The 26,709-nt window shown below is 39.7% G+C and overlaps 1 protein-coding gene across 1 annotated transcript in view; it reads right to left on the bottom strand.

Annotated features, from left to right (window-relative positions):
* Positions 1–290: 290 nt before the first annotated feature.
* SDC2 (syndecan 2) overlaps positions 291–26,709 on the bottom strand; it is a 156,043-nt gene continuing 129,624 nt past the window's right edge. Inside the window, exons 2-5 of the mRNA XM_089666631.1 lie at positions 21,640–21,751; positions 10,922–11,064; positions 9,733–9,847; positions 291–5,958 (exon numbers count right to left, since the gene is read on the bottom strand). Coding sequence (XP_089522757.1) covers positions 5,795–5,958; positions 9,733–9,847; positions 10,922–11,064; positions 21,640–21,751 — 534 coding nt within the window. The 3' untranslated portion in view covers positions 291–5,794. The remainder of the gene's footprint in view (positions 5,959–9,732; positions 9,848–10,921; positions 11,065–21,639; positions 21,752–26,709) is intronic.

Consider the following 26,709-nt stretch of genomic DNA (forward strand, 5'->3'; position numbering starts at 1 on the left):
TCCTGAAAAAAACAAGGTATGCACAAAGTAGTTGTGGTGATACGTATAGTTTTACTAACAAAGTTCCAAAATTGTGCTTAAGCAGGAAGATTTGTTTTACCCTTAGGCATGAAGGGGTTATTACAGGAACCTCTCCTCACAACTGATACGGCAGTTAAAGGTTGATTAACCCTTTATTTATTTGTTTTTACAGCTCTTCACTTTCAATCCTGTAGGATCACATACATTCCAAATCAGTGAATAAAACACAGCAATTTGTGAGTAAAAAAATACAAACTTCTACAATCAACTTTAGATATCAAATCCCTTGTATATTTGTTTGTAAAAACCACATTACAGGCATTTCGTTAGCACAATGTAGCATATATCATAAGCAATAATGACACATAAATAGCCACTATCAGGCCACATTTTTTTTTATTTAGTAGTGTTTATGTTCCCAAGTTACATTTTAGGTCTATTGATGTAAGACTACAAAATTACCATTTGATTTTTTTTCTGTGCTTATAAAATACCAACATTTGTTTTTTTACTGTCATACACTCTGTAACACAGTCTGCAACAATTTACATGGAATCATAGGCACTTCAAAGGCTTATAAAGACTTTTACAACTTAAATGCATGGAGGAAAAATAAAAAATATTCTTTAAACTCCTACTCGTACCTTTGGAGAGAAAGAAAATAAAACACATGGAAAGAAAGTTTGTACTGTGGCCACAGACTTTGTCAGAATACTGTTCTAATCTTTGGATTTGGTTCTACCACACAATCCAGGCTAAGGTAGCCATGGCTTTGTAGCTGACATAGAACTACTATAGGTCATAGCTGGTTGGCAGGGTTTGCTGGGACCTGTAGTTCCATGGCAGCAGGCGAGCCAAATGTTTTGTAATAGGAACCTGCCAGGAAGGACCAGAGTAGCTGCCATTGCGGACTTGTGTTGATGGTGTGTGCTCAGAACACCTTATATGTTCAGGCTCTTTCCAAGTCACTAAAGCACCAAATAGAGAAGCAAAGGTCAGGATGCCAGACCCTTCAGAAACAAATCAGCGATGGCAGCTCCAATATTTGTACAGTGACAGATTCCCTTTAAATGACAGCTCCTGATAAAACAGATTTCTGTTTTTGGTGCAGTGTGGCATGGTTCATTCCATAGTTAGGTATTTAATGCTCTGCAAGATCCAAAACAGGGATTTCGTCCCTCATTCCAAAATACAAGTTTGAGCCTTGGTTTTGAACTGAGCAATTATTGTCACTTTCTCAATAGTTCCTCTATAGAGAATCTACCGCAGATTAAAAGCAACACTGCATCACTTTCTCAACCTCTTTATCCCAGGTAAACCCTTGAAATGATTTCCAGGTTTCAGGGAACCCCTGCTAAATTCAATTCATGGAGGGTCAGTGGGAAGAATTCTCCTTACATTGGTGATCAGTGGGAAGAATGCCCCCCCCCCCACAAGACAGTTAATTGGTGTCATGCCAATGTCTCTGCCAAGTGGCATTGAACCCAATACTATTCAGGAACCATCAGATGGGAGATCAATTGGCCACAGCTCAAGGGACCCTATTAAACTCTGGAGGAACCCCGGTTGGGAATGGCAACTCAATAAACCCTAGTTGACAATGGCTGCCCTAGTGCAGCATCCTTGTATAGAGCTTGCTTATTATGCTGCTGACAGTGGATGCTTGGCTGAATAATTGTGATCAGCCTGTCATGAGGAAGATGGGCAGGAAGCCACCCTAGAGGGTCCTGGAGAGAATTAAAATGGGGGGAACTAAGCCTGCCCCACCAAAAACAGAAAACCTTGTTTTGGCTGGAGTTGCCCATTAAGCTTGTCATAATCCATGCCAAGGTAAAGCAGCTTACGGCTCTCCAGCAGCTGATGTACAATTCCCAGCACACACTGGAAAGCCTCTCATTGGACCTCATCTGTCAATGTCTAAAGGAGGAGTTAGTCTTAGCAACCATTCACCTTCCTGTTTTTATTTTAAACATTCCTAGAAACGTGAATTGAATAATCTGACTGATTGCTGGAACTTTTAGAGTTCTTTTCAGACACTGATGAATGAGTCCCACGGTCTAATCAGTTTATATCACATATGTAATACATGTGTAGCCAGAGTCACCAGCACTTCGTTTTAGGTAAGGTGTTACTGGCCTTCTCCTGATTGGAGGAATTAAAGGTGCATTCACTCTTAAAATGATATGAGCATAGTAGTAACAGATCTAAAATTAGGAAAGGAAACAAGTGCCTGCACTGATTTTAGCGGGTTTCTTTTCCCAGTGCATGCTAAAGAGGAGATTCAGAAACCTTATTAAGCCTGGTTTTAGGTAAAAGAAAGCTTTTTTTTATTGCCCATATTTGTTAAAGGCTAAAACAACAATAAATGGCAAAGATCAATACCCTAGATCAACCAACCAGACTTGACACTGCTTGTCAGCTCAGTGAAAGAGAACTTCTGATTGCCTACTATGAGTTTGCTGTTCTTTGCCCTTTCATTTTTTGAATAAAGCTGAATTCATATTCTCCTATTGAACACCTAATTTTATACAGTAACTCTGATGCTAAACACTGTTGAAAAAAAAAAAGAAAAAGGGTCTGTAAAGCAAAAGGTTAAGGCCTCATGCGCAAGTGTGCATGGGGCTATAGAACATAAATTTTACTGTCCAGGAGAGAGCTACAGGATACAGCTGTCCAAGAGTAATGATTGGCTGAATGTGTGAATACACCGTACTTGCATAAACACATACAAACGTAAATCCCTGGAAGAGGCTTGTGTGCATCCAAGATTTGTGGCCATGCACGTGGCATGAGAGTTTCCTGGGCGTGGAAGCACACCCACAATTTACATTGACCTCCCTCATGCAGCTAAGCATAGAAGGTCTTGTACCTACCTCTCCCGTTGCCCATGCCACTGATCAATGCTCTGTTGAAGTTTTGATTGCTGAAAAATTTCCTGCATCTAACCCACTTCTGGGTGTGTCAGATACTTGGTCCCAGCTGGTCCCTACATCAATATTACGTACTGAAGTGATGAAAGGAGTAGTGTTCTGAACCACAGTAAGCAAAGTGGATCCAGAAATCAGACCCTCACAAAAGAACTATGCTTGCAGAAAAATCTTCAGCATCTGACAGAGAGAAAATCAGTAGCACGGACAGTGGGACAGGTAAATATTAACCTTTTTCTACACAGGCTGGGCTTTTTTTAAATCTATTTTTACTGAGAGACAAGAGTCACTATAAGCATAGTAATTATTGTTATATAAATGAACATTGTGATGCCAGAGACATGGGTGCTATTGATACAAAACATAGCCCTTTATCCACAATTCATCTGCTGATTACAGCACAACTATATCCAGGATTCTAGAGTAATAAAAACATGCATAATGCACCATTTACTCTAAAACACCCAAACCTCTATGTTTTCCCTGAGCTCTGCTCAACCCGCTGTAACATTCACTTTCACTCTGGGCAAATGCTGGTGCCATTTTGATTGGGTGATGTTGTCCTTTCTGTTAGTCTGAGTTCACCCACAGCTTATGCCTTGAGATAAGTTTTAAGGATTGCCTGTGGAATCTTGCGTGATAAAACATCATGTGATCAACAGCCCAGGAGAGCAAATCTTGAAGGACCATCCTCTAATACTGTAAAGTGACAATCCTTGGCCTGCCATGCCCATCCTGGAAATGCAAGGACGCATGCACAGTGTAAAAGAGCATGCTGAGAGTTATAAAGAAATGAAAACTCTAGTTCAATCAAAGCGAAATTATGTGGATACAAAAAAATTCCACTTTATTTGGGCATCCCGATTAGTTCTCCATGGCACCAATTTATTGCTCTGCTGTAACTAAAAGCAAATAACCTTTTCAAAGAGGAATATTCACAATAAAGCTAGCTCAGCTTTTTATGTGTTTAAGTGGTGCAAAATGAACTCAATTGTTGACTGATGAATAACTGACAAACATGTCTGAAAACAATCTCTTTGGGAGAAAAAAATATCTATTACAAAAGCGCAAAATGTGGAAAGATTTAGATATAATAGACAAAACAATGTGTTCTCTATGAAAACTTCATCATACATTTATCAGATCATTCCTATTCTGAGATTTATGTTAGCACATCTATGAATACAAAAGTTCACTTTGTTTGCCAACACTCCACATTATGTCTATGTTTTAGATATCATCATTCCTTAAAAAAAAAAAACGGATTAAAAAATTATCCATATAATGCTGCATTTTTGCTATTCTTGTTTTCTACAAAGTTCAGCAGATTGATAGCAGACAGGTCAGATTGGAACCCCAGCAGCTGCCAAAACCACATAAGGAAATGGTCAACTTGCCTCTTGGTATTCTGAATTATATGCAATATTGATTGGATTTGGTGGCATTATTCTTTTAAAGAGAAATAATAAAATCCTAAACAGAAAACAAAAAAAAAATGTCACTTGAGAGTTCTCAGAGGGTGTTTTTATTTTTTATAGTACTGGTTTTTATGTTTTAAATTAAGTTTTCCATTCACAACACAGCTTTGTGCACCTGCATTACAGTAGCAAGTGCATGTAGCTTTTTTAGCCAATCACGGAGTAGGTGGGTGGTACAGATGTTGGCGCAAGTTTGCTAATATAAAGCAGCTGCTGCAGTGGCAGCGCACAATTGGGTGGCACCATTGTATGCAGACCATACAAAGGCAGCATTGGCATTCTTACACAGGAAGTGCTGAGGACCGTATTTTTTTTGGATACTAGAAATAGAAAAACTTTATTAAAATACCAACAGCTCATAAAATATACAGGAATATTTACTAAAACTGGTGCACTGTGCATGGTAGCCAATCAGCTTCTAACTTCAGCTTGTTCAATTAAGCTTTGACAAAACCTAGAAGCTGATTGGTTTCTATGCAGAGCTGTGCCAGATTTTGCACTCTCCAGTATTACTAAATTTCCCCCAATATACTTTTTGAGGAAGGTGTTAGATATACTTTAAATGTTTTAGAATACAAAAACGATAAGAGTGAATGCACCTTCAAAATAAGTAGCTTACTAACAGCTTGTAAGTAGATAGTTTGTTTTTCATTTTGCACGAAAGACTAAATTTGCTAGGAAGTACACTGAAAATTAGAGCGGTATTGTTAAAAAAAGAAACAAAAAAAACAAACCAAAACAAAAAAGAAAAAAACAAACCAAACAAAAAAAAATGAAAGAAAAAAGGAAAGTAAAAATAAAAAATATTAGACAGATTTATACAAATTTTAAGTTTACATAGGAAGAAAAAAAAGTACATTTACACTAATATACTGTATATCTGAATTACCCTAGGACGATTGCACCATGACGACTACTAAAAAAGGCATTTGTTTGGAAACAGATAAATTAATGAAACAAAAACTAAAACTTTGAGCGATCTGAGACATGCTAAAAATATTAAACAACCTTTTATAGACCCGAAGATTGAAAGCTACTGTTTGTCATTTTTCCATCTTGTATGTTTATGCATAAAGATATGAAACATCTTGGTGAATACCAATGGTCATATAAAATAATACTTTGCCACTGTTACCCACTCAACAATGCCAAGATTTTTTTGTACTTTTTGTTTTTAAGGAATACATGAAAAGTTTTTTTTTTCTTAAATACAATGGGATTTTTTTTCATATTATAATTTGCCCCCGAGGCTCTTTAGAGAACAAGGAAAAAAAAAAGAAATCTTCTTTATTCTATGCAAAAGCTTTATTTAAAAGAAAAACAAAAAAAAGTTCAGTGATCTCAAAAAAGAGACACTAGGTGGGAGTTTTATGCATAAAACTCTTTAGTAGGTGCCTTTTGGTAGACGGCGCTGGATGGTTTTCGTTCTCCCAGGTCGTAGCTGCCTTCATCCTTCTTCCTCATGCGATACACAAGCAGCAAGATGAGGAAAACAGCAAAAAGGAAGCCGATGCCTCCACCAGCAATAACCGCTGAAAGGCAAGATTAGATGTTGTTAGATATGACATTTTGGTGAAAGCTGAACTTCACTTATTGATGTGATATATTAAAGTGGAATTCAAGATAAACGCCATTTAATTCATCTCCACTCTGTCCAAAACAAAAAAAAAGTTTTGCCTTTAGTTATACTTTAAAGAGGAATCAAAAACTTCCTATCTTTTATAGTCAAGGAAGCTGCCATCTTCGCCTGTTTGATCTGCAGCTGCCATGTGATCAGCTATGACACCAGCTATTTGATGGCTTCACAGCTCAGTTGAGACCCAACATAAGCACACTGGCAACTTACAGTTATCATTCATGGCATGCCTTCAGTGTAACGGATTCGGTGGGTTTAGTTTTCCTTTAAGTGATTTAATACAGTATAATAGTGTAGTATGCAACTGAACTTAGATTACCATGCTGTATATACTTGATTAATTACTGCATTTCTTTTACTGTGTGAGCATATTACTATGGGAATTGAGGCCAGTCTTTGGCGCCCGCACTTTAAGGGCTTGGAAGGGGTTATGTAAAGTTCGAACTATACAGGTGAAACTCGAAAAATTTGAATATCATGCAAATGTTCATTTATTTCAGTAATGAAACTTAAAAGGTGAGACTAATATAAGAGATAATGAGTTTACATGCAAAGCAAGATAGTTCAAGCTGTGATTTGTCATAATTGTGATGATTATGGCTTACAGCTAATGAAAACCCCAAATCGACAATCTCAGAAAATTAGAATATTACATGCAATCAATAAAACAAGGATTGTACATAGAACAATATCGGACCTCTGAAAAGTATAAGCATGCATATGTACTCAGTACTTGGTTTGGGCCCCTTTTGCAGCAATTACTGCCTCAATCTGGCGTGGCATGGAAGCTATCAGCCTGTGGCACTGCTGAGGTGTTATGGAAGACCAGGATGCTTCAATAGCGGCCTTCAGCTCTTCTGCATTATTTGGTCTCATGTCTCTCATCTTTCTCTTGGCAATGCCCCATAGATTCTCTATGGGGTTCAGGTCAGGTGAGTTTGCTGGCCAATCAAGCACAGTAATCCCACGGTCATTGAACCAGGTTTTGGTGCTTTTGGCAATGTGGGCAGGTGCCAAGTCCTGCTGGAAAATAAAGTCAGCATCCCCATAAAGCTTGTCTGCGGAAGGAAGCATGAAGTGCTCCAAAATCTCCTGGTAGACGGCTGCGTTGACCCTGGACTTAATGAAGCACAGTGGACCAACACCAGCAGATGACATGACCCCCAAATTAACACAGACTGTGGAAACTTCACACTGGACTTCAAGCATCTTGCAGTGTGTGCCTCTCCATTCTTCCTCCATACTCTGGGTCCTTGGTTTCCAAATGAAATGCAAAAGTTGCTCCCATCAGAAAAGAGAACTTTGGACCACTGAGCAACAGACCAGGTCTGTTTTTCTTTAGCCCAGGTAAGACGCTTCTGACGTTGTTTGTTGTTCAGGAGCGGCTTGACAAGAGGAATACGACATTTGAAGCCCATGTCCAGGATCCGTCTGTGTGTGGTGGCTCTTGATGCACTAACTCCAGCCTCAGTCCACTCCTTGTGAAAGTCCCCAACACTTTTGAATGGTGTTTTCCTGACAATCCTCTCCAGGCTGCGGTCATTCCTGCTGCTTGTGCACCTTTTTCTTCCACACTTTTCCCTTCCACACAACTTTCTATTAATGTGCTTTGATACAGCACTTTGGGAACATCCAACTTCTTTTGCAATTACCTTTTGAGGCTTTCCCTCCTTATGGAGGGTGTCAATGATGGTTTTCTGCACAATTGTAAGGTCAGCAGTCTTTCCCATGATTGTGATTCCTACTGAACCAGACTGAGAGACCATTTAAAGGCTCAGGAACCCTTTGCAGGTGTTATGGCTTAATTAGCTGATTAAAGTGGGACACTTTGAGCCTAGAATATTGCACCTTTTCACAATATTCTAATTTTCTGAGATTGTGGATTTGGGGTTTTCATGAGCTGTAAGCCATAATCATCACAATTATGATAAATCATGGCTTGAACTATCTTGCTTTCCATGTAATGAGTCTATCTCATATTAGTTTCACCTTTTAAGTTGCATTACTGAAATAAATGAACTTTTGCATGATATTCTAATTTTTCGAGTTTCACCTGTACAAGTCAGGATTTATATAACCCAGGAATGTATAAGTAAAATTAAAAATGAAATATTGTTTGCAATAGTTCACAACATTATTAAATGCATGCAAAGGGCACACAAAAAATTGTTTTCTATAGATAAAATTCTATCATACAAATAGATTTCTTAAGATCATGTTCTATTGAAAGAATTGGTATTAATCATATGTGCATTGGAACACAAATACCAGCCTAGAACTTCTATGAGGTTTTTACAGTTGTGCCTCCAGGCAGAAAGCTACGGGAAGTCTAAATTGATAGCTGTCATGGAACACAAGATGAGCAGAAATCTGTGGGTATTCCCCTCTTCCTGCTGTTTCTGTAGGACAGTAGATGAGTTGAAATCTCCACAAGAAACACAAACAGTAGGGCTAGTGTCAATGGGCAGATGCAAGTATACCTTCAGGTGTATTCAGCTTGCACTTAAAGCAGAACTAAAGACAAAAGTACCTTAATTTGAACAATTTGATGCCAGCAAGTTCCAATCCTTGTATCTTCTCCTTTGGTTCCCCTGGGTGTCGGTCTTCACCCATCTTGATTGGACAGCTAGGGATGAGGTCACTCCCGTGCATGGGCAGGAGTGCAATCATTCTAGCACCCAGGCAGTGTGCCGGACCGTATACTGTGCTGTGCGTGCGCAGTTCAGTATACGTTCTGCAGGGGATTGCGAACAACCAGTAAGTTTATTTCATTGCATGTCTCTTCTGCATTAAAGAGCCTCCCTGTTCGCCATTTATTTTGTTCAGATTTAGCTCCACTTTAGCATTAGTTTAAGATGCTTCTAAAATCATTGACCTGTAGTTGCTCTCCTACTGACCTGCACTATTCCTCTTAAGCTGCATCAATTACTGTCTGTAATTCTTGTGACTAAGAATTAGATTAGGTTTGGCTTGAACCTGGAAGACAGTCATCAATGCAGGACCAATAAGCTGCGGTGGAGGATTCCCTGCCCCACAGCTTCATGTACATATTGGGGAAAGGGTGCTTATTATAGCATTGATTTAATATGGCCATGCAGCCTTATTAGGTCACTGAAGTCACAAGCATTCCTGCCCCTTTGTATAAGTGCATGGTGGGGAATTGCCTGCCCACAGCCCATTGGCCTAGGAATGACAGCTTACTCCCAGGTTTGGTCAAACTCAAGTTCAGACCGAACCCAAAGTCATCACTACAGTGACCTCTATGCAGGAAGAAGTAGTTCTGATACAAACAAAAGCCCTTTGACACAAGCCAGACAAACCTGATGGAAGACAAAAAGAGGCTAAAGTAACCAGTCAGAAGCAAAATATACAAATAATCGCTCAAAAACACTCCTGTAGGAGTTTGGCTCATTATATTTCTTTTCCCTGCATCTACCTTGTTACGTGGGTACTGTACACAAAAGGGCCCCGTTTATATCAGAAAGCAGATTCTGTGTTGCATAGCCAGACCAAGCAGAAAAGGTGAGGCCACTCTCCTATGTTTGTTATATAGGTTACCAGAGTTTAAATACGATTTCCATATCTAAACATAGCACAACTTTACAGAAGAGAAATGCTAACTGCACGGAAAACAGCATCATTACCAATGCTCACACATACAAATTCTCACCTGCAAGTACTTCTGTTCTGTGAAAGAGGTTCTCTGACTGCTTCTCTGTGTACACGTCTGTATCACTGTTGGGGTTACTTCCTACGGTGTCTTCAGTCTTCCTTATCTGAGGCCCCTACGATGCAGGAATAGAAACAGTTTATAGAAAATCAGACATAGAAGCTTCCTCACATTAAGAAAGGTTTACTTTTCCTCCGCGTTTATTAAACACACAAAGCATTACAGCAGTCTGAAACTTTGCAAGTGCAGCAGCCTAGTACAATGCAGATCTCCTACAGTTTTCCCCAAGTCTGCTAAAAATATTGCTTGTGCATAGTGTTGTTCCTAAGCAATTCTCCATGATTAATTCAAAAAATTTTATATATATTCCATCTTGATTGTTTGCAAAGCACTTGGTGACCATTCACAGTTATGTGTTCTGGTAACAGGCATTACCGCACAGCAATGTGTGTACCAGTCTCTGGTACCATTCTAATGCACTAATACAATAGTGGCCAATGTCCAATGGGGTCATGTCCAATGTTGGCTGTTGTGGTTTGTTGGAAGCTAATCTGACATGAATGGGCTGCCTTAAAGTGTTACTAAACCCACAACAGTAAAATCAGTCTGTATATGCAGTAAAGTATGCTTGTTATACTCACTGTGGAACCTAACTGGTTAATCCTCTGCATTGTGTAAAAAGGCTGTTTGATCCTTTTTTCTCTGCCCCTCCTCTTGTTGAAATGTCCACCTGATACATGCACATGCTCAGTTTGGTGTGTATTGCTAGAGAGGTTTTTTTTCTTTTTTGGGAGGGTGCATGTGATCAGCACAGGGCTAATCAGCACTGTCCAGATAGAGGGTCAGAGGTTTCACATCCTCCTAGAGCAGAAAGAAAACTCCTCCTACAAGCTTTAACCAGTGCTCTTCTGAAGTCACAAGACTGATCTAATTGCTGATGAGAAAAGGTATTTAGCAGTTTATATTTACTAAAATAATTGCATTTCCATGTTGTGTGTACAGTGGGAGACCAGATATAGTGAATGCAGAGTCCTGGGTTTAGTAACAGTTTAATGTAATGCAGCTTAACATTCTTTTGTTAATGCACTGCAATGCAGTGCTAAAGTGTGAGTGGGCCATTACATTGTGTAAGATGCTGGTGTTTTAGAAATATTGCATTACAAGAACAATTATGAGATTGTAAACGTACCCCTGCTACCACTACAAGTTTCGTCTGCATCTTCAGTGTAGTCGTCTCTATAACTGGAGCATCACTAGTGGGTGGACTCTCTGGAAGTGATCGGAGGGTCGTCAGCTGTACTGCATCTTCTTCAGCATCAACGTCCGCCACCCCTGGTTATTGAGACAACAGAACAAGTCTATCAGTCTGTGCAAGTTTAAGCTTTGATATATATAAAGAAATAATTCTTAAAGAATCTCAGAATCCACAAATTCTGTGGCCTCTTACATGCCCTTGGCATGAAACCTCATGTCACCACATAACTTCTTTACAGCCTGAACCTTGAAGACCATCTGCCAAGTACATGTAGCTTCCCAAACTGGGGCCCCCACATGGCTTGAGAGCCTCCCTAATTAAAGATCAGGCTTTAAGTTTGGGGAGCATAAACACCCTCATAAGAAAGCTCTTGGTAACATCACAGCAGGGACATATTCCTATACCTATCTGACAATTCCTAGAAAGTTAAAGTATATAAAAGAAATTTAAGCCAGCCATAGATGGTTCAAATCTTGGCTGGAACAGGCCAAGATTCGAGCCATGTATGGGCACGCTGAATGTACTCCAGTTGATCAATCAACTTGGGTACAACCAGCCTGCCAGATTTTACATGCGATTATTGCTAACGGCTGTTATAGCTGCTAGCAATATCACTGTCTTGTCCTGGCAGGGATGGCTCCCGCAGGACCCCTGCCAGGATAATAAAATGGCTCAGTAGGAGGGATTCCCCTGTCAACAGTGTGTGTGTTGATGGGGGAACCCGTGGTTGCAGGAAAGAAATGCACACTGTATATGGCTTGCCAAAGGGCTCATGGATGCAGTGGAGCCCTGTGCAGAGGAGCCAGAGCTACCTGTCCTCATCAGATGCTTCATCTGATCCAATTTCATTGCGGTTCTATTACCTTTAGATTAAAACCAAGCTAACTATAAGACATAGATAGAAAAACTTTCTTTGGCTTTGACCTGACTCTGCCCATAGTACCCAAAACAACGAGCCAACTAGACTATAGATGGTTCCCACTAATGCAATATATCTCAGACATATTACATGTTTCCAAGACACTCTGACATACTGTAGGGATTACAAGAATATCGTTTTCAACATATTATGCAATAAAGGGCAAAGACTAAATTACTACATTGTGCCATATCGAAGAAAAAAAAAACGATACACTTTCATTCTATCAAACTAGTTATTTGACATCATTATAAAGGCAATTTTGACATAATATAGTTATATTTAGCATATTTAGCATAGAGGACAAGGGTGGCCCAAAACAATGAAAGCAATGTTTCGGCATGGATGGGTCAAGTTCATATGTTAAGTGTTCTATTTTTTTCAAGCATTTGTCATATTCAATGAATAGTTTCAGTGTTATCAAGTCAGTATTTTAATATTGACTAGCAGGACCCACTTACTGTAAGTTACCCACTTACAAAACAAAAAGACAAATGAATGAACAGCTAGATTAAATACACAGTCTTTAGATTTCAGTGCTTGCAATCTGCATTGGATTTTGCTTGTGTAGATACTCTAATGCATCTTTCACACCATACAATAGTTGCAGCCTATAGCAAGTATATTTTCTGTCACTAGGGACAAGGGCATTAACATAAACCTGTGATCAGACGGACAAGTAGGCGGCCATAGGTAGCCACTGCTGACCTTCACCAAAAATACCAATGGCATGGCTGTCCCCAACTCCCATACATTTTCAATTACTGATACAAAACACATATAATCATTAATAGAGATGCTAGAGTAATGTGACCACAGGTAACAACTAATACTCTCAATTAATCACACCATCTACGAAATATAGATATAAATAGATATAGATAAATTTACAGACAGACAGGTGTGGTTTGGCAACTCGCTGCCAGAGCAAAATGATTGGGAAATGCAACACCAAAATATACTGGTTCCGCCACTTATGTACCCCTGGCTTTTCCCCTAACCATTCAAATTACACACACCATAAAAAGCTTCTTACCAGCCATCAAAGTGAACCTTATGGGAGGCCGCAACACATCATGCTGGCTCACCCCCACCCCTTATGTTTACATGCTGACCCTAAATTAATTATTGAACCTAACCAAAAAGGCAAGATAAAGGGATCTACCCTTGGATAAATTGGTAAGAAACCCACAAGACTTACTGTGGGTACCAGTTCACGGATTACACAGTGCTGAGCATAAATGAGTACATCCTTTTAAAAGTAAGATTTTTATCAATATCTCAATGAACACAACAACAGTTTCCAACATTTTGACAAAATTGAGCTTTATAGAATATTTGTTTAGCTCATTACATGAAAGAAAGGATAATAATATAACTTAGATTACAAAATCTTAAATTTTACTCAAATTAGTTGATGCAAAAATGAATACACCCCGCAACAAAAACTACTACATCTAGTATTTTGTATGACCTCTATGATTTGTAAAGACAGCACCAAGTCTTCTAGGCATGGAATGAACAAGTTGGTGACATATTGCAACATCTTTTTCCATTCTTCAAGAACGACCTCTTTTAGAGCCTGGATGATGGATGGAGAGTGATGCTCAACTTGTCTCTTCAGAAATCCCCATAGGTTTTCGATTGGGTAGAGATAAGGAGACATACTTGGCCACTGAAACACTTTCACCCTTTTCTTCTTCTGAAATGCAACAGTGGCCTTAGATGTGTGTTTTGGATCATTGTCATGTTGGAAAAGTGCACAAGAACCAAGGACACGGAGTGATGGTAGCATCTTCTCTTTCAATATAGAGCAATACATTTGTGAATTCATGATACCATCAATGAAATGCAGCTCCCCGACACCAGCAGCACTCATGCAGCCCCACAGGAGGACACTGCCACCACTATGTTTCTTTGTAGGCACCATGCATTTTTCTTTGTACTTCTCACCTTTGTGATGTCATACAGTATTGAAGCCATCAGTTCCAAAAACATTTATCTTGGTCTTATCAAGCCAGAGTACAAAATACTAGTAGTCATCTTCTATTTCAGAATGGGCCCTGGCAAATTCCAGGCCGTGTTTTTTGTACATGGGCTTTAGCAGAGGCTTCCTTCATGGATGACACCCATGCATGCCATGGTTGCAGTTCCATCTTTGTAAAATTTTTGTATCACTTTTTGCTGCAGTATTCTGACTGATAAGTAAAGCTTTGCTGTTCTTCATGTAGCCTTCACCTTTCTTGTGTAAAAAAAATTATTTTCTCTTTCTCAGGCCTTGTGACATTTCTCTTCCATGTGGTGCTATTGATGACAGCATGAAACGGGAAGGGATTTGCTTTGTAAGCAACACCCGTTTATAATCAACTGTCTGCTGGACACCTGTTTAATGAATAATTAGACTCACCTATAGTTGAATTCTTGCTATTTAGGATTTTGTTGTCTACAATTTAGCTTTGCTCCTAAAACTTTTATTGGTGTGTATTCATTTTATTCATGGGCTTGAATTAATTTGTTAGGAAAAATAGTTTTTTGTGTGTGCAAATTAACAAATCTTGTTTGCAATCAATGGCCCGCATTTGTGGGAGTATTATGTAGTATAGTATCCCATTGAAAATGTTGATTCTGAAAGGAAAGAAAATGTTTTCTGACAAATCTGTTTGGGTGTAGTCATTTATGCTGAGCACTGTATCAATATGCAAATTATTTAATGGACTTGGGGTATGAATGGACGAGGCGTTGGGTGTGCGCAGCTGCTTCTGGGATTAGTGACAATACTGATATTGTACCTTGTGGCAGGGTGGAGGTATGTGTTTTTTACAACTTTTGTACGATTTTTCATACTTGGTAATAAAGGAATTCCTTTAATTACTGTATACTGCTTGATCCACTGAGTAACCTTCTGTCTCGGGTTTCTTTCAGCCTGATTTTTTTCTACCTAAATGAGTTATTGAGTTACTAGAAAGTATTAGAAAGAACTAACACAGCTGAATCACAAAGACAACCAGGCAACTTGCATTTTCAAAAGTCATCCACATCCATGGCAGGCTACATATTTCTCATGCAAATAGAGAAACAGAAAAAGGGCGCACCGACCTAGTGCATTATCGTTTAAAGATTTATTGAAGAAACAAAGTAAGTATCATACTCACAATAGACATAAAAACACAGGCATGTCAAACTGAACAAGATGTAGGATCCAAACAACATCTGAGTCCCTCTGGGAAGAGGTTGTGTCCTCGAAACGCGTTAGGCAGTTGGTCATCCAGGGTTCCATCGTATGGACTCAGATGTTGTTTGTTCAGTTTGACATGCCTGTGTTTTTATGTCTATTGTGAGTATTATACTTACTTTGTTTCTTCAATAAATCTTTAAACGATAATGCACTAGGTTGGTGCGCCCCTTTTTCTGTTTCTCTAGTGTATTTGGACCACCCCGGTCTGTTGAGGGCAGCAAGCGGTGCATATTCCAGAAAATTCCAGAACATTCCTATTGGGTCTACTGAGTCTTTTCCTAGCGCAGGAGAAAAGTGTTTGTTGTGTTTGATTTTACATATTTCTCATAGCATGTTTCATTCAATTGCGTTGTATAAAGGAGTTGGCTTTAAAGATTTAAAAAATTGAAAGCATAGAAAAGGAGGCAGTACAAATCCTTAATCTGCGCCCAGATCAAAGTGATAGTATTGTATATGCCTTTCAAAAGAAATCTTTGGCAACAAGCAAAATCAGTCAGTAAATTGAGAATGTCAAAGACTCATTTACCAGACCAAACGCTGTATTTTATATGCAGTTAGGTCCATATATAACTGGACACAGGCACAATTTTATGTTTTTTTTCAGGCATTTACCAAAACATATTCATGCTATAGTTATATAATGGATATGGGCTGAAAGTACACATTCGCAGGTTTAATTTGAGGGTATGTACATCCAAATTGAAGGAAGGGTTTAGGATTTACAGCTCTTAAGAGTAGCCATCCCCCTTTTTCAAGGGACCAAAAGTAATTGGACAACTGAATCAAAAGCGGTTTCATGGCCAGGTGTGGGCTACTCCATTATTTCTTCATCAATTAAGCAGGTAAAAGGTCTGGAGTTGATTCTAAGTGTGGTATTTGCATTTGGAATGCAGTGAAAGGAGCTGTCCATACAAGTGAAACAGGCCATTGCAAGGCTTCAAAAAGTAAACAAATCCATCAGAGAAATAGCAGCAACATTAGGAGTGGCCAAATCAACAGTTTGGTAAATTCTGAGGAAAGAAGAACGCACTGGTGAGCTCAGCAACATAAAAAGGCATGGACGTCCATGGAAGACAACAGCGGTGGATACTCACAGGATCCTCTCTATGGTAAAGAAAAACCCATTCACAAAATCCAGACAAGCGAAGGACACTCTCCAGGAGGTGGGCGTATCATTGTCAAAGTCTACAATCAAGAGAAGACTTCACGAGAGCAAATACAGAGGGTACACCACAAGGTGCAAACAATTCATAAGGCTGAAGAATAAAAAAGCCAGATTAGACATTGCCAAAAAACATCTAAAAAAGCCAGGCCAGTTCGGGAAAACCATTCTTTGGACGGATGAAACTAAGATTACTTTGTACCAGAATGAAAGGAAGAAAAAAGTGTGGAGACAGCTTGGAATAGCTCATGATCTAAAGCACACAACGCCATCTGTAAAAGATGGTGAAGGCAGTATTGTGGCATGGGCACGTGTGGCTTTCCGTGACACTGGATCATTGGTGTTTATTGATGACGTGAGAGAAGACAGAAGCAGGCTAATTAATTCTGCAGTGTTTAGAGATATACTGTCAGAGCAGATTCAGCCAAATGCAGCAAAGTTGATTGGACGGCGCTTCACAGTACAGATGGACAATGATTTAAAACACACAGTAAAAGCAACCCAGGAGCTTTTGAAGGAAAAGAAGTGGAATGTTTTTCAATGGCCAGGTCAATCACCTGATCTCAACCCAATTGAGCATGGATTTCACTTAATGAAGGCAAAACTAAAGGCAGAAAGACTCACAAAGAAAAACTGTAGACAGCTGCAGTTAGAGCCTAGCAAAGCAGCTTTGGTAATGTCCATGGGTTCCAGACTTCAGGCAGTCATTGCCAGTAAAGGATTCTCAACAAAATATTAAAAATTAAGATTTTATTTATGAATATATTAATTTGTACAATTACGTTTGAACCCTTGAAAATGGAGGGACTGTGTATAAAAATGGTTGCCGTTCCTAAAATTTGTATTTGATATGTATGTTCAACCCCTTGAATTAAAGCTAAAAGTCTGCACTTCAAATTCATTTGGATTGTTTAGTTTTAATTTATTCTGGTGGCATACAGAGCCAAAAGTATGAAAATTGTGCCTGTGTCCAAAAATATATGGACCTAACTGTATAAACTGACCATACCATCTGTCTGTTTCCTAGGGACTGTTTTCACTTTCACTTGTAGCACAAACCTTGCAGCGCATAGGTGCTGAACCAACAGCATTCGTGGCAACCTGGAGTGATGCACCCTCAATTTGGATTGATGGCTGCCGAGTTGGCCCTATGCACTGCAAGGTTTACTCTAAGCTGTTGGGTGTCTGGGGACAGTGCCAGGGATGCACACAATTTTCTGTCTGACCTAGAAAGAGGAGGGACGGTGATGGAAGGAACCTGGACTTTTACATGTGGAAAACCAGGCAGAATCAGTGAGCCGCCACCACTGAGCCAAAGGGCAAGGTACAATATATTTTAAATAGATGATTTGAATACTTTCCTTGCAACCTCTGTGTTAGCTAATTTAGATTTGACCTTTGCTTTCTCTGCATTACTTAGTCATGATCTGAACCCTGCACTCTGTACATTACTTGCACCTGACACATAGCAGCTGTCAGGGATCGCGGGTCCTCTCCCAGCGCATGCGCACTGGCGGCAGATCACGCCGGGACACAGGCACTAGGTCCCGGCGAGCCGCGGCTGACAGGACGCCGCGCATGCGCAGTAGGAGCCTCGGGCGTCCAATTACAGCCGGGGGCGCGTCCTGGCCGGCCAATGACAGTGCAGGGCGCACTATTTAAAGATGCCCTGCACTGTCACAGATTGCCGCAAGGTCTATATGTGATCCTAAGTTCCTGTACCTGTTTTGTGACCCTGATTGCCCTGACTACTCTGCCTTCTCCTGTGATTTGACCCGGATTGCCCTGACTACGCTGCCTTCTCCTGTGCCTTGATCCAGATTGTCCTGACTACTCTGCCTTCTCCTATCCTGACCCCCGGCTTGTCTGATCATTCTGCGGACTGACTTACCCTGCTGACCCTGCGTGTGACCTGACTACTCTTCGCTTTCCGATTCGGTACCTTGCTTACCCCACGGGACCACGGCTCGTGACCATCCTGCTAGGTCCCGCCATCCTCTTCACATCTGGCTCCCCCGGTACCTGCATACATCCCCGGAGGCTCTCTCTGCCACTGGTGGGCCTGCTCGGAGGTCGTGACCTGGCCCTGGTCTGTTACAAGTCCATCCCCACCATCAGGGGCCCCGGTGAAAGCACAGACCGGGCTTAGACTCCACGCTCTGGGTAGGTCCGTCCAGTGGGCAGCCTGAGGCACCACCTGGCGGATCCTAACAGCAGCATACTGTAGGTTCAGGATTTTAATCAACCATATTTTAGGCCCCTACCATTGTTACTGCAATATGTCCACACACACAATCTGCATCATTCTTCTGATCACTGTGCCCAAGACATTTTTTAGTTATAGTCTATATCTGCATCTTGGTCTAAAAGTCTTTCAGCCTTGTTTTGTAGGGTGTGTAAGCAAAAATTGTTGTGCCATACCTTTAAATTAATAAAACATACATAACACCCTTAAGTGCAAAAATGTGTATAAAAGTCCAATAGATGCAATTTAATTGTGTTTCAGTGATGTGAAAGCTTCTTCAAAATCTTCAGAGGTCAGTTCGCGCAAAATTAAATGATTGGAAATCACATGGCACACCAGCAGAGATCAAAAAGAGTTCAGCTGCAGCCAGTACCTTCACTCAGCAAGTGTTAGGATTATACCAAAGAAAACAAAAACAAACTTTATACTCTAAAACAGTTTTTTTTAGGAACAAGGAGAGGTACCCACATTAAGCAGCAGAGTATATGAGCAAAACAAAGAACTACTGGTCAGTCCAGCAGCATGATGACATCAGCACAGGCTCAAAGGGCTGGCCGAGCACAAATTATTGTAATTGCATGTGTTATCCACTTACTGGTTCCACCAACTAATCAGACCCCAAAAATAGTCACCAACCCTTAATTCTCTAGTCCTAATAAAAAATATAATATGTACAAGGTATTCTCCGGACTAAAAAAAAAAAAAAAAAAATGAAAAAAGTTAATTAACCCTTGAAATGTACAGTTGTGTTCAAAATAATAGCAGTCAGACATCACTAACCTGATCAATCACTGTTTTTGGTAGAAATGATATTTCTACATGGCAAATAATTTACTAGCAGGTGTAGTAGAGTAATAGAAATCCGACAGACCCAACAGTCATGACATGCATGCTGCTGATTCTGTGTAATTGAATCACTAATTGAAAGGGGCATGTTCAAAATAATAGCAGTGTGGAGTTCTATTAGCGAGGTCATTCATTCTTTGAAAAACAGGTGGCAATTATTGCCCTTATTTAAGGAAGGAAGGCAGCAAATATTGCACATTCTGGTTACAGTGCATTTCTCTCTGAAATTCTGAGGAAAATGGGTCGTTCCAGGCATTGTTCAGAAGAACAGCGTACCTTGATTAAAAAGTTGATTGGAGAGGGGAAAACATCTAAAGAAGTGCAGAAAATGATAGGCTGCTCAGCTAAAATGATCGCAAATGCTTTAAAATGGCAACCAAAACCTGAAAGACGTGGAAGAAAGCGAAAAACTACCATTCGAATGGATACAAGAAAAGCCAAAATGGCAAGGACTCAGCCAACAATCAGCTCCAGGAAGATCAAAGAAGGTCTAAAGTTACCTGTGAGTACTGTTACATTTATAAGACGCCTATGTGAAGCCAAGCTATCTGCAAGAAGCCCCCGCAAAGTCCCACTGTTGAAAAAAAGACATGTGCTGAAGAGGTTACAATTTGCCAAAGAGCACATTGACTGGCCTAAAGAGAAATGGCGCAACATTTTGTGGACTGATGAAAGTAAGATTGTTCTTTTTGGGTCTAGTGGCTGGAGAAAGTTTGTCAGACGACCCCCAAACACTGAATTCAAGCCACAGTACACTGTGCAGACAGTGAAGCATGGTTGCGCAAGCATCATGATATGGGGATGTTTCTCATACTACGGTGTTGGGCCTATTTATCGCATACCAGGGATCATGGATCAGTTTGAATACATCAGAATACTTGAAGAGGTCATGCTGCCCTATGCTGAAGAGGAAATGCCCTTGAAATGGGTGTTCCAACAAGACAATGACCCCAAACACACCAGTAAACGTGCAACATCTTGGTTCCAGACCAACAAGATCGACGTTATGGAGTGGCCAGCCCAATCCCCGGATCTTAATCCAATAGAAAACTTGTGGGGTGACATCAAAAATGCAGTTTCTGTGGCAAAACCAAGAAATAGAGAAGAACTGTGGAATGTAGTCCAATCATCCTGGGCTGGAATACCTGTTCACAGGTGCCAGAAGTTGGTTGACTCCATGCAACACAGATGTACAGCAGTTCTCAGAAACAGTGCTTATACAACTAAATCTTCATTAAGTGATTCAAAGGAAAGCAAAATCTTCAAACATTTTTCAGTTTATATAGTGAATGTTTGAGTTTGTAAAGAAAAAGAATACAAACACTGCTATTTTTTTGAACAGTCTAATATTCACTTTTCTTCAATATGTTTAGAGGAACAACACAAATTTGATATATTTTTCTTCATGTTTTGATTTGGAATAGAATGTGTAGTGTTCCCAATGCATTTGTGTGTATGGAAATAAAAGCTATTAGAAGGATTTTGAGCTTTATTCACTTTTTCAACACACTGCTATTATTTTGAACACAACTGTATATAGGAAGCACAATCTGTCCAACTTTCACTTTTCAATACTGACATTTTTTCTACATTAACATTTATTTCTGTACTGTATATTGTTTCACATAGCCTTCAATTAAATTCAATCTTATTTAGAAATGTTATTGTTATTGGTGATACAGGAAGCAAATAGCGTGAGAGAAAATTAAACGCCCACTGACCAAGTGAGATACTCTCGGAATTTGGACTGCAGTTGACAAAGACCCAAAGACAAGGTAAATTGAATGGATTTACTGATTTCAGCATAGCCTGCAGTCCGTGTTGGACTGCATTTGCAGAGCATTGATTGGTTTCATTTGCTGCCTAAAACGGTTCTTAAACTTGAACCTTTTAAACCTAAACCCCAGCATCATAAACCTCAATCAAAATGTGTACCAACATGTCAAAACACACAATGCAATAAAAGCTTTACCACCCTACCACAATTACCCAAAGCAATTGGCAACAAAAATCTTGTCTGAAATCTGTGCTCCAAAAGGGAATGTGACCATTACTTCAGTAGGCATTTAGAAAGCTCTAGGAGGCAATCTGGCAGAAGCTTGTCAACTTCCTGCTTAATTTGATCCTTTTCAAAACACTATTACTTTTAAACTTAACTGCTTAGCCACTACTATTTAGCCTAAATTAACTAATCCAAAATAAAAAAGCAAGCTGTCAAAAACAAGGTAATCTTAGTGAACTTTACCTGAACCAGACCCAGAGGAGTAGTCATCATCATCGATTGGATATACTCCTGAAGATTCTTCAATCGAAGTGTTATCAATATATAAGTCTTTGTCTGATGTAGTAGCCACCCGCTGTAAAATATAAATTGAGAAATATAATTGGATCTTACATAAAATAAAATATTTTTTTAGAATACAATCTATTTGCAACATAATACATTTGTTTTCCCTTCAATTATCACATTTTACAGTGCTTGCAGTGCACAAACCATGCACAGGCGGAACCCTCAGGAAAACTTCCTAGGCTACAAGCTATGACGGAAATCATTCACAGGCAGGTCTCTCAGAAAATCAGTTGAGCAGTGAGAGATCAATGAAGAGATCAATGATCAGATTACTAGAACCATGCAATCAAAGGTTTCTTTCCATTAAGAAAATAAGAGCGATAGCTACATGAGTGTCCCAGTTTTCCACTAAGTAAGCATTCCCAACTGGTTGCAAGTGGCGCTTATAAACACGGACAAATGCCAAGTGTTGCTAACAATGCATAAATTTCAATTTTATAGACATATACACTGATCAGCCATAACAATATGACCACTGACAGATAAAGTGAATAACACTGATCAACTCCTGACGCTAGCACCTAAAAGTGGGTGGGATACATTAGACAGCAAATTAACATGTTTTTCCTGAAGCTGATGTGTTGAAAGCAGTAGCAAGCATAAGGATTTGAGTGATTTTGACAAAGGCCAAATTGCTAGACGACTGGGTCACTGCAGTTCCAAAACTGCAGCTCTTGTGGGATGATCCCACAACGACCTATAAAAAGTGACCCTAGGTAGGAAAACCTACGAAAGGGTCATGGGTGGCCAAAGCTCAGTGATTTGCATGGGGAACAAAGGCTGGCCCTGCAGTCTGATCCAACAGAAGATCTGCTGTACCTCAAATTGCTGTAAAATGTAATGCTGGTTCCCATAGAAAGGTGTCAGAAAAACAGTGCATCTCAGTTTGAGAAGGGGAGAAAAGACACTGTTCTGACCGCCCGTGTAGTCCTGTGTATAGGGAATGGCCTCAGCCTTCATGCCAGCCATGAATCTCAGTTTGTTGCATATGGGGCTGCATAGCAGCAGACCAGTCAGGCTGTCCATACCGACTCATGTCAACAGCCAAAAGCGCCTACGAAGGGCACGTGAGCATTAGAACTGGACCACAGAGGAATGGAAGAAGATGGTCTGGTCTGATGAATTCAAGAGAGGTCTGGGGAACGTGAGTTTGAGGTGTTGACTTGTACTTTAAATTCTCTAGATCTCAATCCAATCAAGCATCTGTGGGATGTGCTGGAAAAACAAGTCTGATCCATGGAGGCTCCACCTCACAACTTACTTAAAGTATCTGCTACTGACAACTTAATGCCAGATACCCCAGCATACCTTCAGAAGTCCAGTGTAGTCCACGCCTCGACACTTATGGTGGGTGGTCATAATATTATGGCTGATCGATGAAAGACTAATCACAGAAAGGGCCTTTAACAGTAGGTTCTAAGAATGCTGAAATTATACACCCAAATAGTGGCAGGTAATTCCGTGTCAGTGGGGGTATGCCCCAAAAGTAGAAAACTGTATTTGTAATGCTCCCATTAGGTCTTGTGAGGAGAGGTATCCAATGAGATTAGAAGACTACCATCACATGCCTAAAATAAAACAGTCTGGTCCTTTTGCCATGTATAGATGTACAGAATGAAGCACTCAAAGCTGTAGCTACAGTTATGGAGGCCGCAAAATAATAAATCTAGGACAAAAGCAGTATGCCAAATGAAGTTCCTTCACAGAATACATCCAGCGCCCCTGTTTTAAACACCCTGTGAAAATGGGTCGCCTAAAACAGGTACACCTAAAACTGTAGTCAGATGGAAAAATGAAGGCGTCAATAGTTCAGCCCCAGGGATACAAGTCAGAACCACTTATCTTCTACAAGAATATGTCTGGGAACTTGCTGAAGTTGAACAATACTTTATTCACCTTTCTGTGCACTTCTGCAATTGCCAATTGACTCGCTATAGGCACAAATCAAAAAAATTAATCTATAGAACGTCACATCATGTGAAAGAACAGAATATGATTAAAAACAGACATGCCCCAGCACCTGTGCAGATTTATAAGGAGCAAAGCATGTATAAAAAGTAGGATACATTTTGTTTTGAGGCAGTCAAGCAGCCGCTTAATCTTTGTTCTGTCTGCTACAACCAGCTATAAACAAAGGCTGTACTGTGCCCTAAGGAATAAATTAAAGGGTAACTACAGCCCAAACGCAGGCTACTCCTCTGTACCAGAGCTCATGAAACCTGTAAACACTTGTACACTTCACAATGTTGTAATAAGTATTGTTCATCCTTTTTGACCTACTAATATGTCCAATTAAAATCCATGGTTTATGTAATACAAGTGGGTACACAGACATATATCTGTACAAAAAAATGACTTTATTTAAAGGTACTGGGACAGGCTCAATACACAAACTTGTGATTCTATCTTACAAAAAAGTATAAAGCCAGGAGTAAATAGGAGTTATACAAGAACCCTTCTAGGAATAGTTTTGCTTTAATTTCTGAACAGTATTTGCAGCATTCTGCTGATATACTGAATGAATGATAAACTCCGAATAAACAGACTGCGTGGCGTTGTCCTAGAACAGTTTAAAGCATGTGTCACTTCTCTCCATTAATTGCAATGTCTTTCTATAACTTTTTCCCTTTCCCTACCTTGTAACTGCTGATAACAAGGTCATCTGGAAGCTCAATGTCTATGATGTAAAACTGTAAACCATGATAAGAGGGCAACTCATGACACCTAGCTGACCAGTAAATCAGCACTTACCCCTCTCCTGAGAGCAGTTTAGGGTTTGCTCACAAAACATCTATAAAGAGGTACTCTGCTCATGCTTTAATAAAACAAAATACTTCTGTTATGGGCAGACATTGTTTGGTGGAACAGCAACTGGCTTTTTATCCACGTAGGGACAACATTGGTGAGGTTTTCCACATGATGTTCCTGGTCTGGCCCCATCCCTAAAAATCTGGATTACGTTAGGTTCCTTGATTTAGGATGCCAAGTTCCAAGCAATCCAAATGATGGGTGTTTCATAAGCTAATCAAACGAATACCTCCCCCACTCTAGCTAAACAAACAAAAACGTAAGGTTTGGCTATAACTGGGCTTTAGCCAGGTTGTTTTGGCCAAATCAGAAAGCTTTGATTGATCATGAGTGTGACTTCAAGTAAACTTATGAGTACAATACAGTTTTTACAAATAAGACTCACTTTAAGGAGCAGACACTTTTCTAGGATTTCACAGCTTCCAATCCTTTATAGAACAGCACTAGACTCCTAGACACTGGGGATAATCTAAAATGCTACGTACTTCCCCGATGACCTATTATTGTGATGGACTCTAAAATATCTGATGCCCCTCAGAAATTATGGGTTAAGGGTCCCTCTATGAAAAATCAGAAGCAATTAACAGATACCTGCAAGACTTGCTCTTAAAACCATACAATGTCCACATGTTTATTTTAAAGAGCTTTAAAGTAGGCCTTCACTCCCAAAAAACACTTTGCATCTTTGCAACCCTCCTCCCTCCACAAACTGAAAAAATAGATTACAGCAGGACAATGCTAGATTCACTAGGCATGTGTGTTATTTACGCATAACCCAGCTAAAAGGTAAGAGGTGGGTAAATGCAAAATTAACCACAGGAGTGATGTTCCTCCTCAACCTATGGTCAATTTAGGCTGGATTCACACCTGTGCAGAGCATGAACTGACACCAAATGAATAGGGCTTAGGACCGAAAGTCTTTTACACAAACTTTTTGGACCACATACTAAATCTTATAGTTCAATCCAGCTTCCAAAAAAATTGCATTTTACAGCAGTATGCCAACTGCTAAGCTGCTTTAGTCAAATTTCTAAGATAGCCTAAATGAAGAGATTAAATATTAATGTGCGGAATTACATCTCAGTGTTAATACACTTCTTGTTTAACTGTAAAATGGAAGTGTGGGTGTAGATCCTGTGAATTCTTGATAACCTTGGTAGTTACACAGGTGGACATGGAGGGTAATGGACTGTAACCTGTGACAGAACGGATCTATACTTTGTTCAGACTTTTCAAATGATGTTTAGAAGACTTTTTCAGAGTGTAACCCAAAAGTTTAACAAAAAAACATTTATATAATAGGATGTACATGAATCACCAATAACATTGTTGACTTCTGGAGTGTTACAGTTTTTCATCAGATGAATAACACTGTTACTGGTTGTTCAGGCATTCTCATAGAATATTGGCACAGTGGACGGGTGGGGGTTAGCTACAGGATTAGACTTAACCCTGAACTTAGTGCAATTAAGCCCTCCATAACAGAGTGGGCTGTCGACACTCCCAGCTGCACAAATGGGGCACCACAAAAACCTTGAGTGCCTGGTATAAAAAACCAAAATGTTTAGGTATATATCACTACCAGAATCAACAGGTTCTCTTTATAAATTCACTGGTGGCATCTCCCATTTTTCTATCCTGAAAGGTTCTGTTTGGATGACTAAAGAACTTATTTCAACAAATGTTTAGCTTATTAAATGAACAAAGCTGTAAGGACATGCAAGGTAAATTCTATTGGTGACCCATTTGTAATACTATCAGTAGTCTTGGATGCATCCGCTGGTGTCCCTTACAATTAAGCCTTTCTAAAGCTGGGTATGCACTAGTATAATTTCATTTGACATTTTTCATTGTAAAAACATTGTAAGAATGTTCCTCCATTTTCCTAATCATTAGTGGGGTCAAACTGATGTTCGTGTTCAGCTGAAGCGATGGGAAAATTCAAAGGTGCGGGATGGAAAATTGTACTGAAATGCATGGAATTTCTAACAGTGCATGTGGTTTCCTGTTAAAAGCAAATGCCATCTTGAACTACTTTCGAGTGCCATTCAATGTACTAAGAAATTTTGCATTTTTCTCCAAAATGCTATTGTTTACCCAGCCTAAAGCTATACAAGGCAAGCACACTGGCCAGAAATACTGATTTTATAGCTTGTG

This window comes from Staurois parvus, unplaced genomic scaffold (genome assembly GCF_062004578.1).
Source record: "Staurois parvus isolate SC_StPar_1 unplaced genomic scaffold, SC_StPar_1.0 ptg000052l, whole genome shotgun sequence".
Taxonomy (NCBI): domain Eukaryota; kingdom Metazoa; phylum Chordata; class Amphibia; order Anura; family Ranidae; genus Staurois; species Staurois parvus.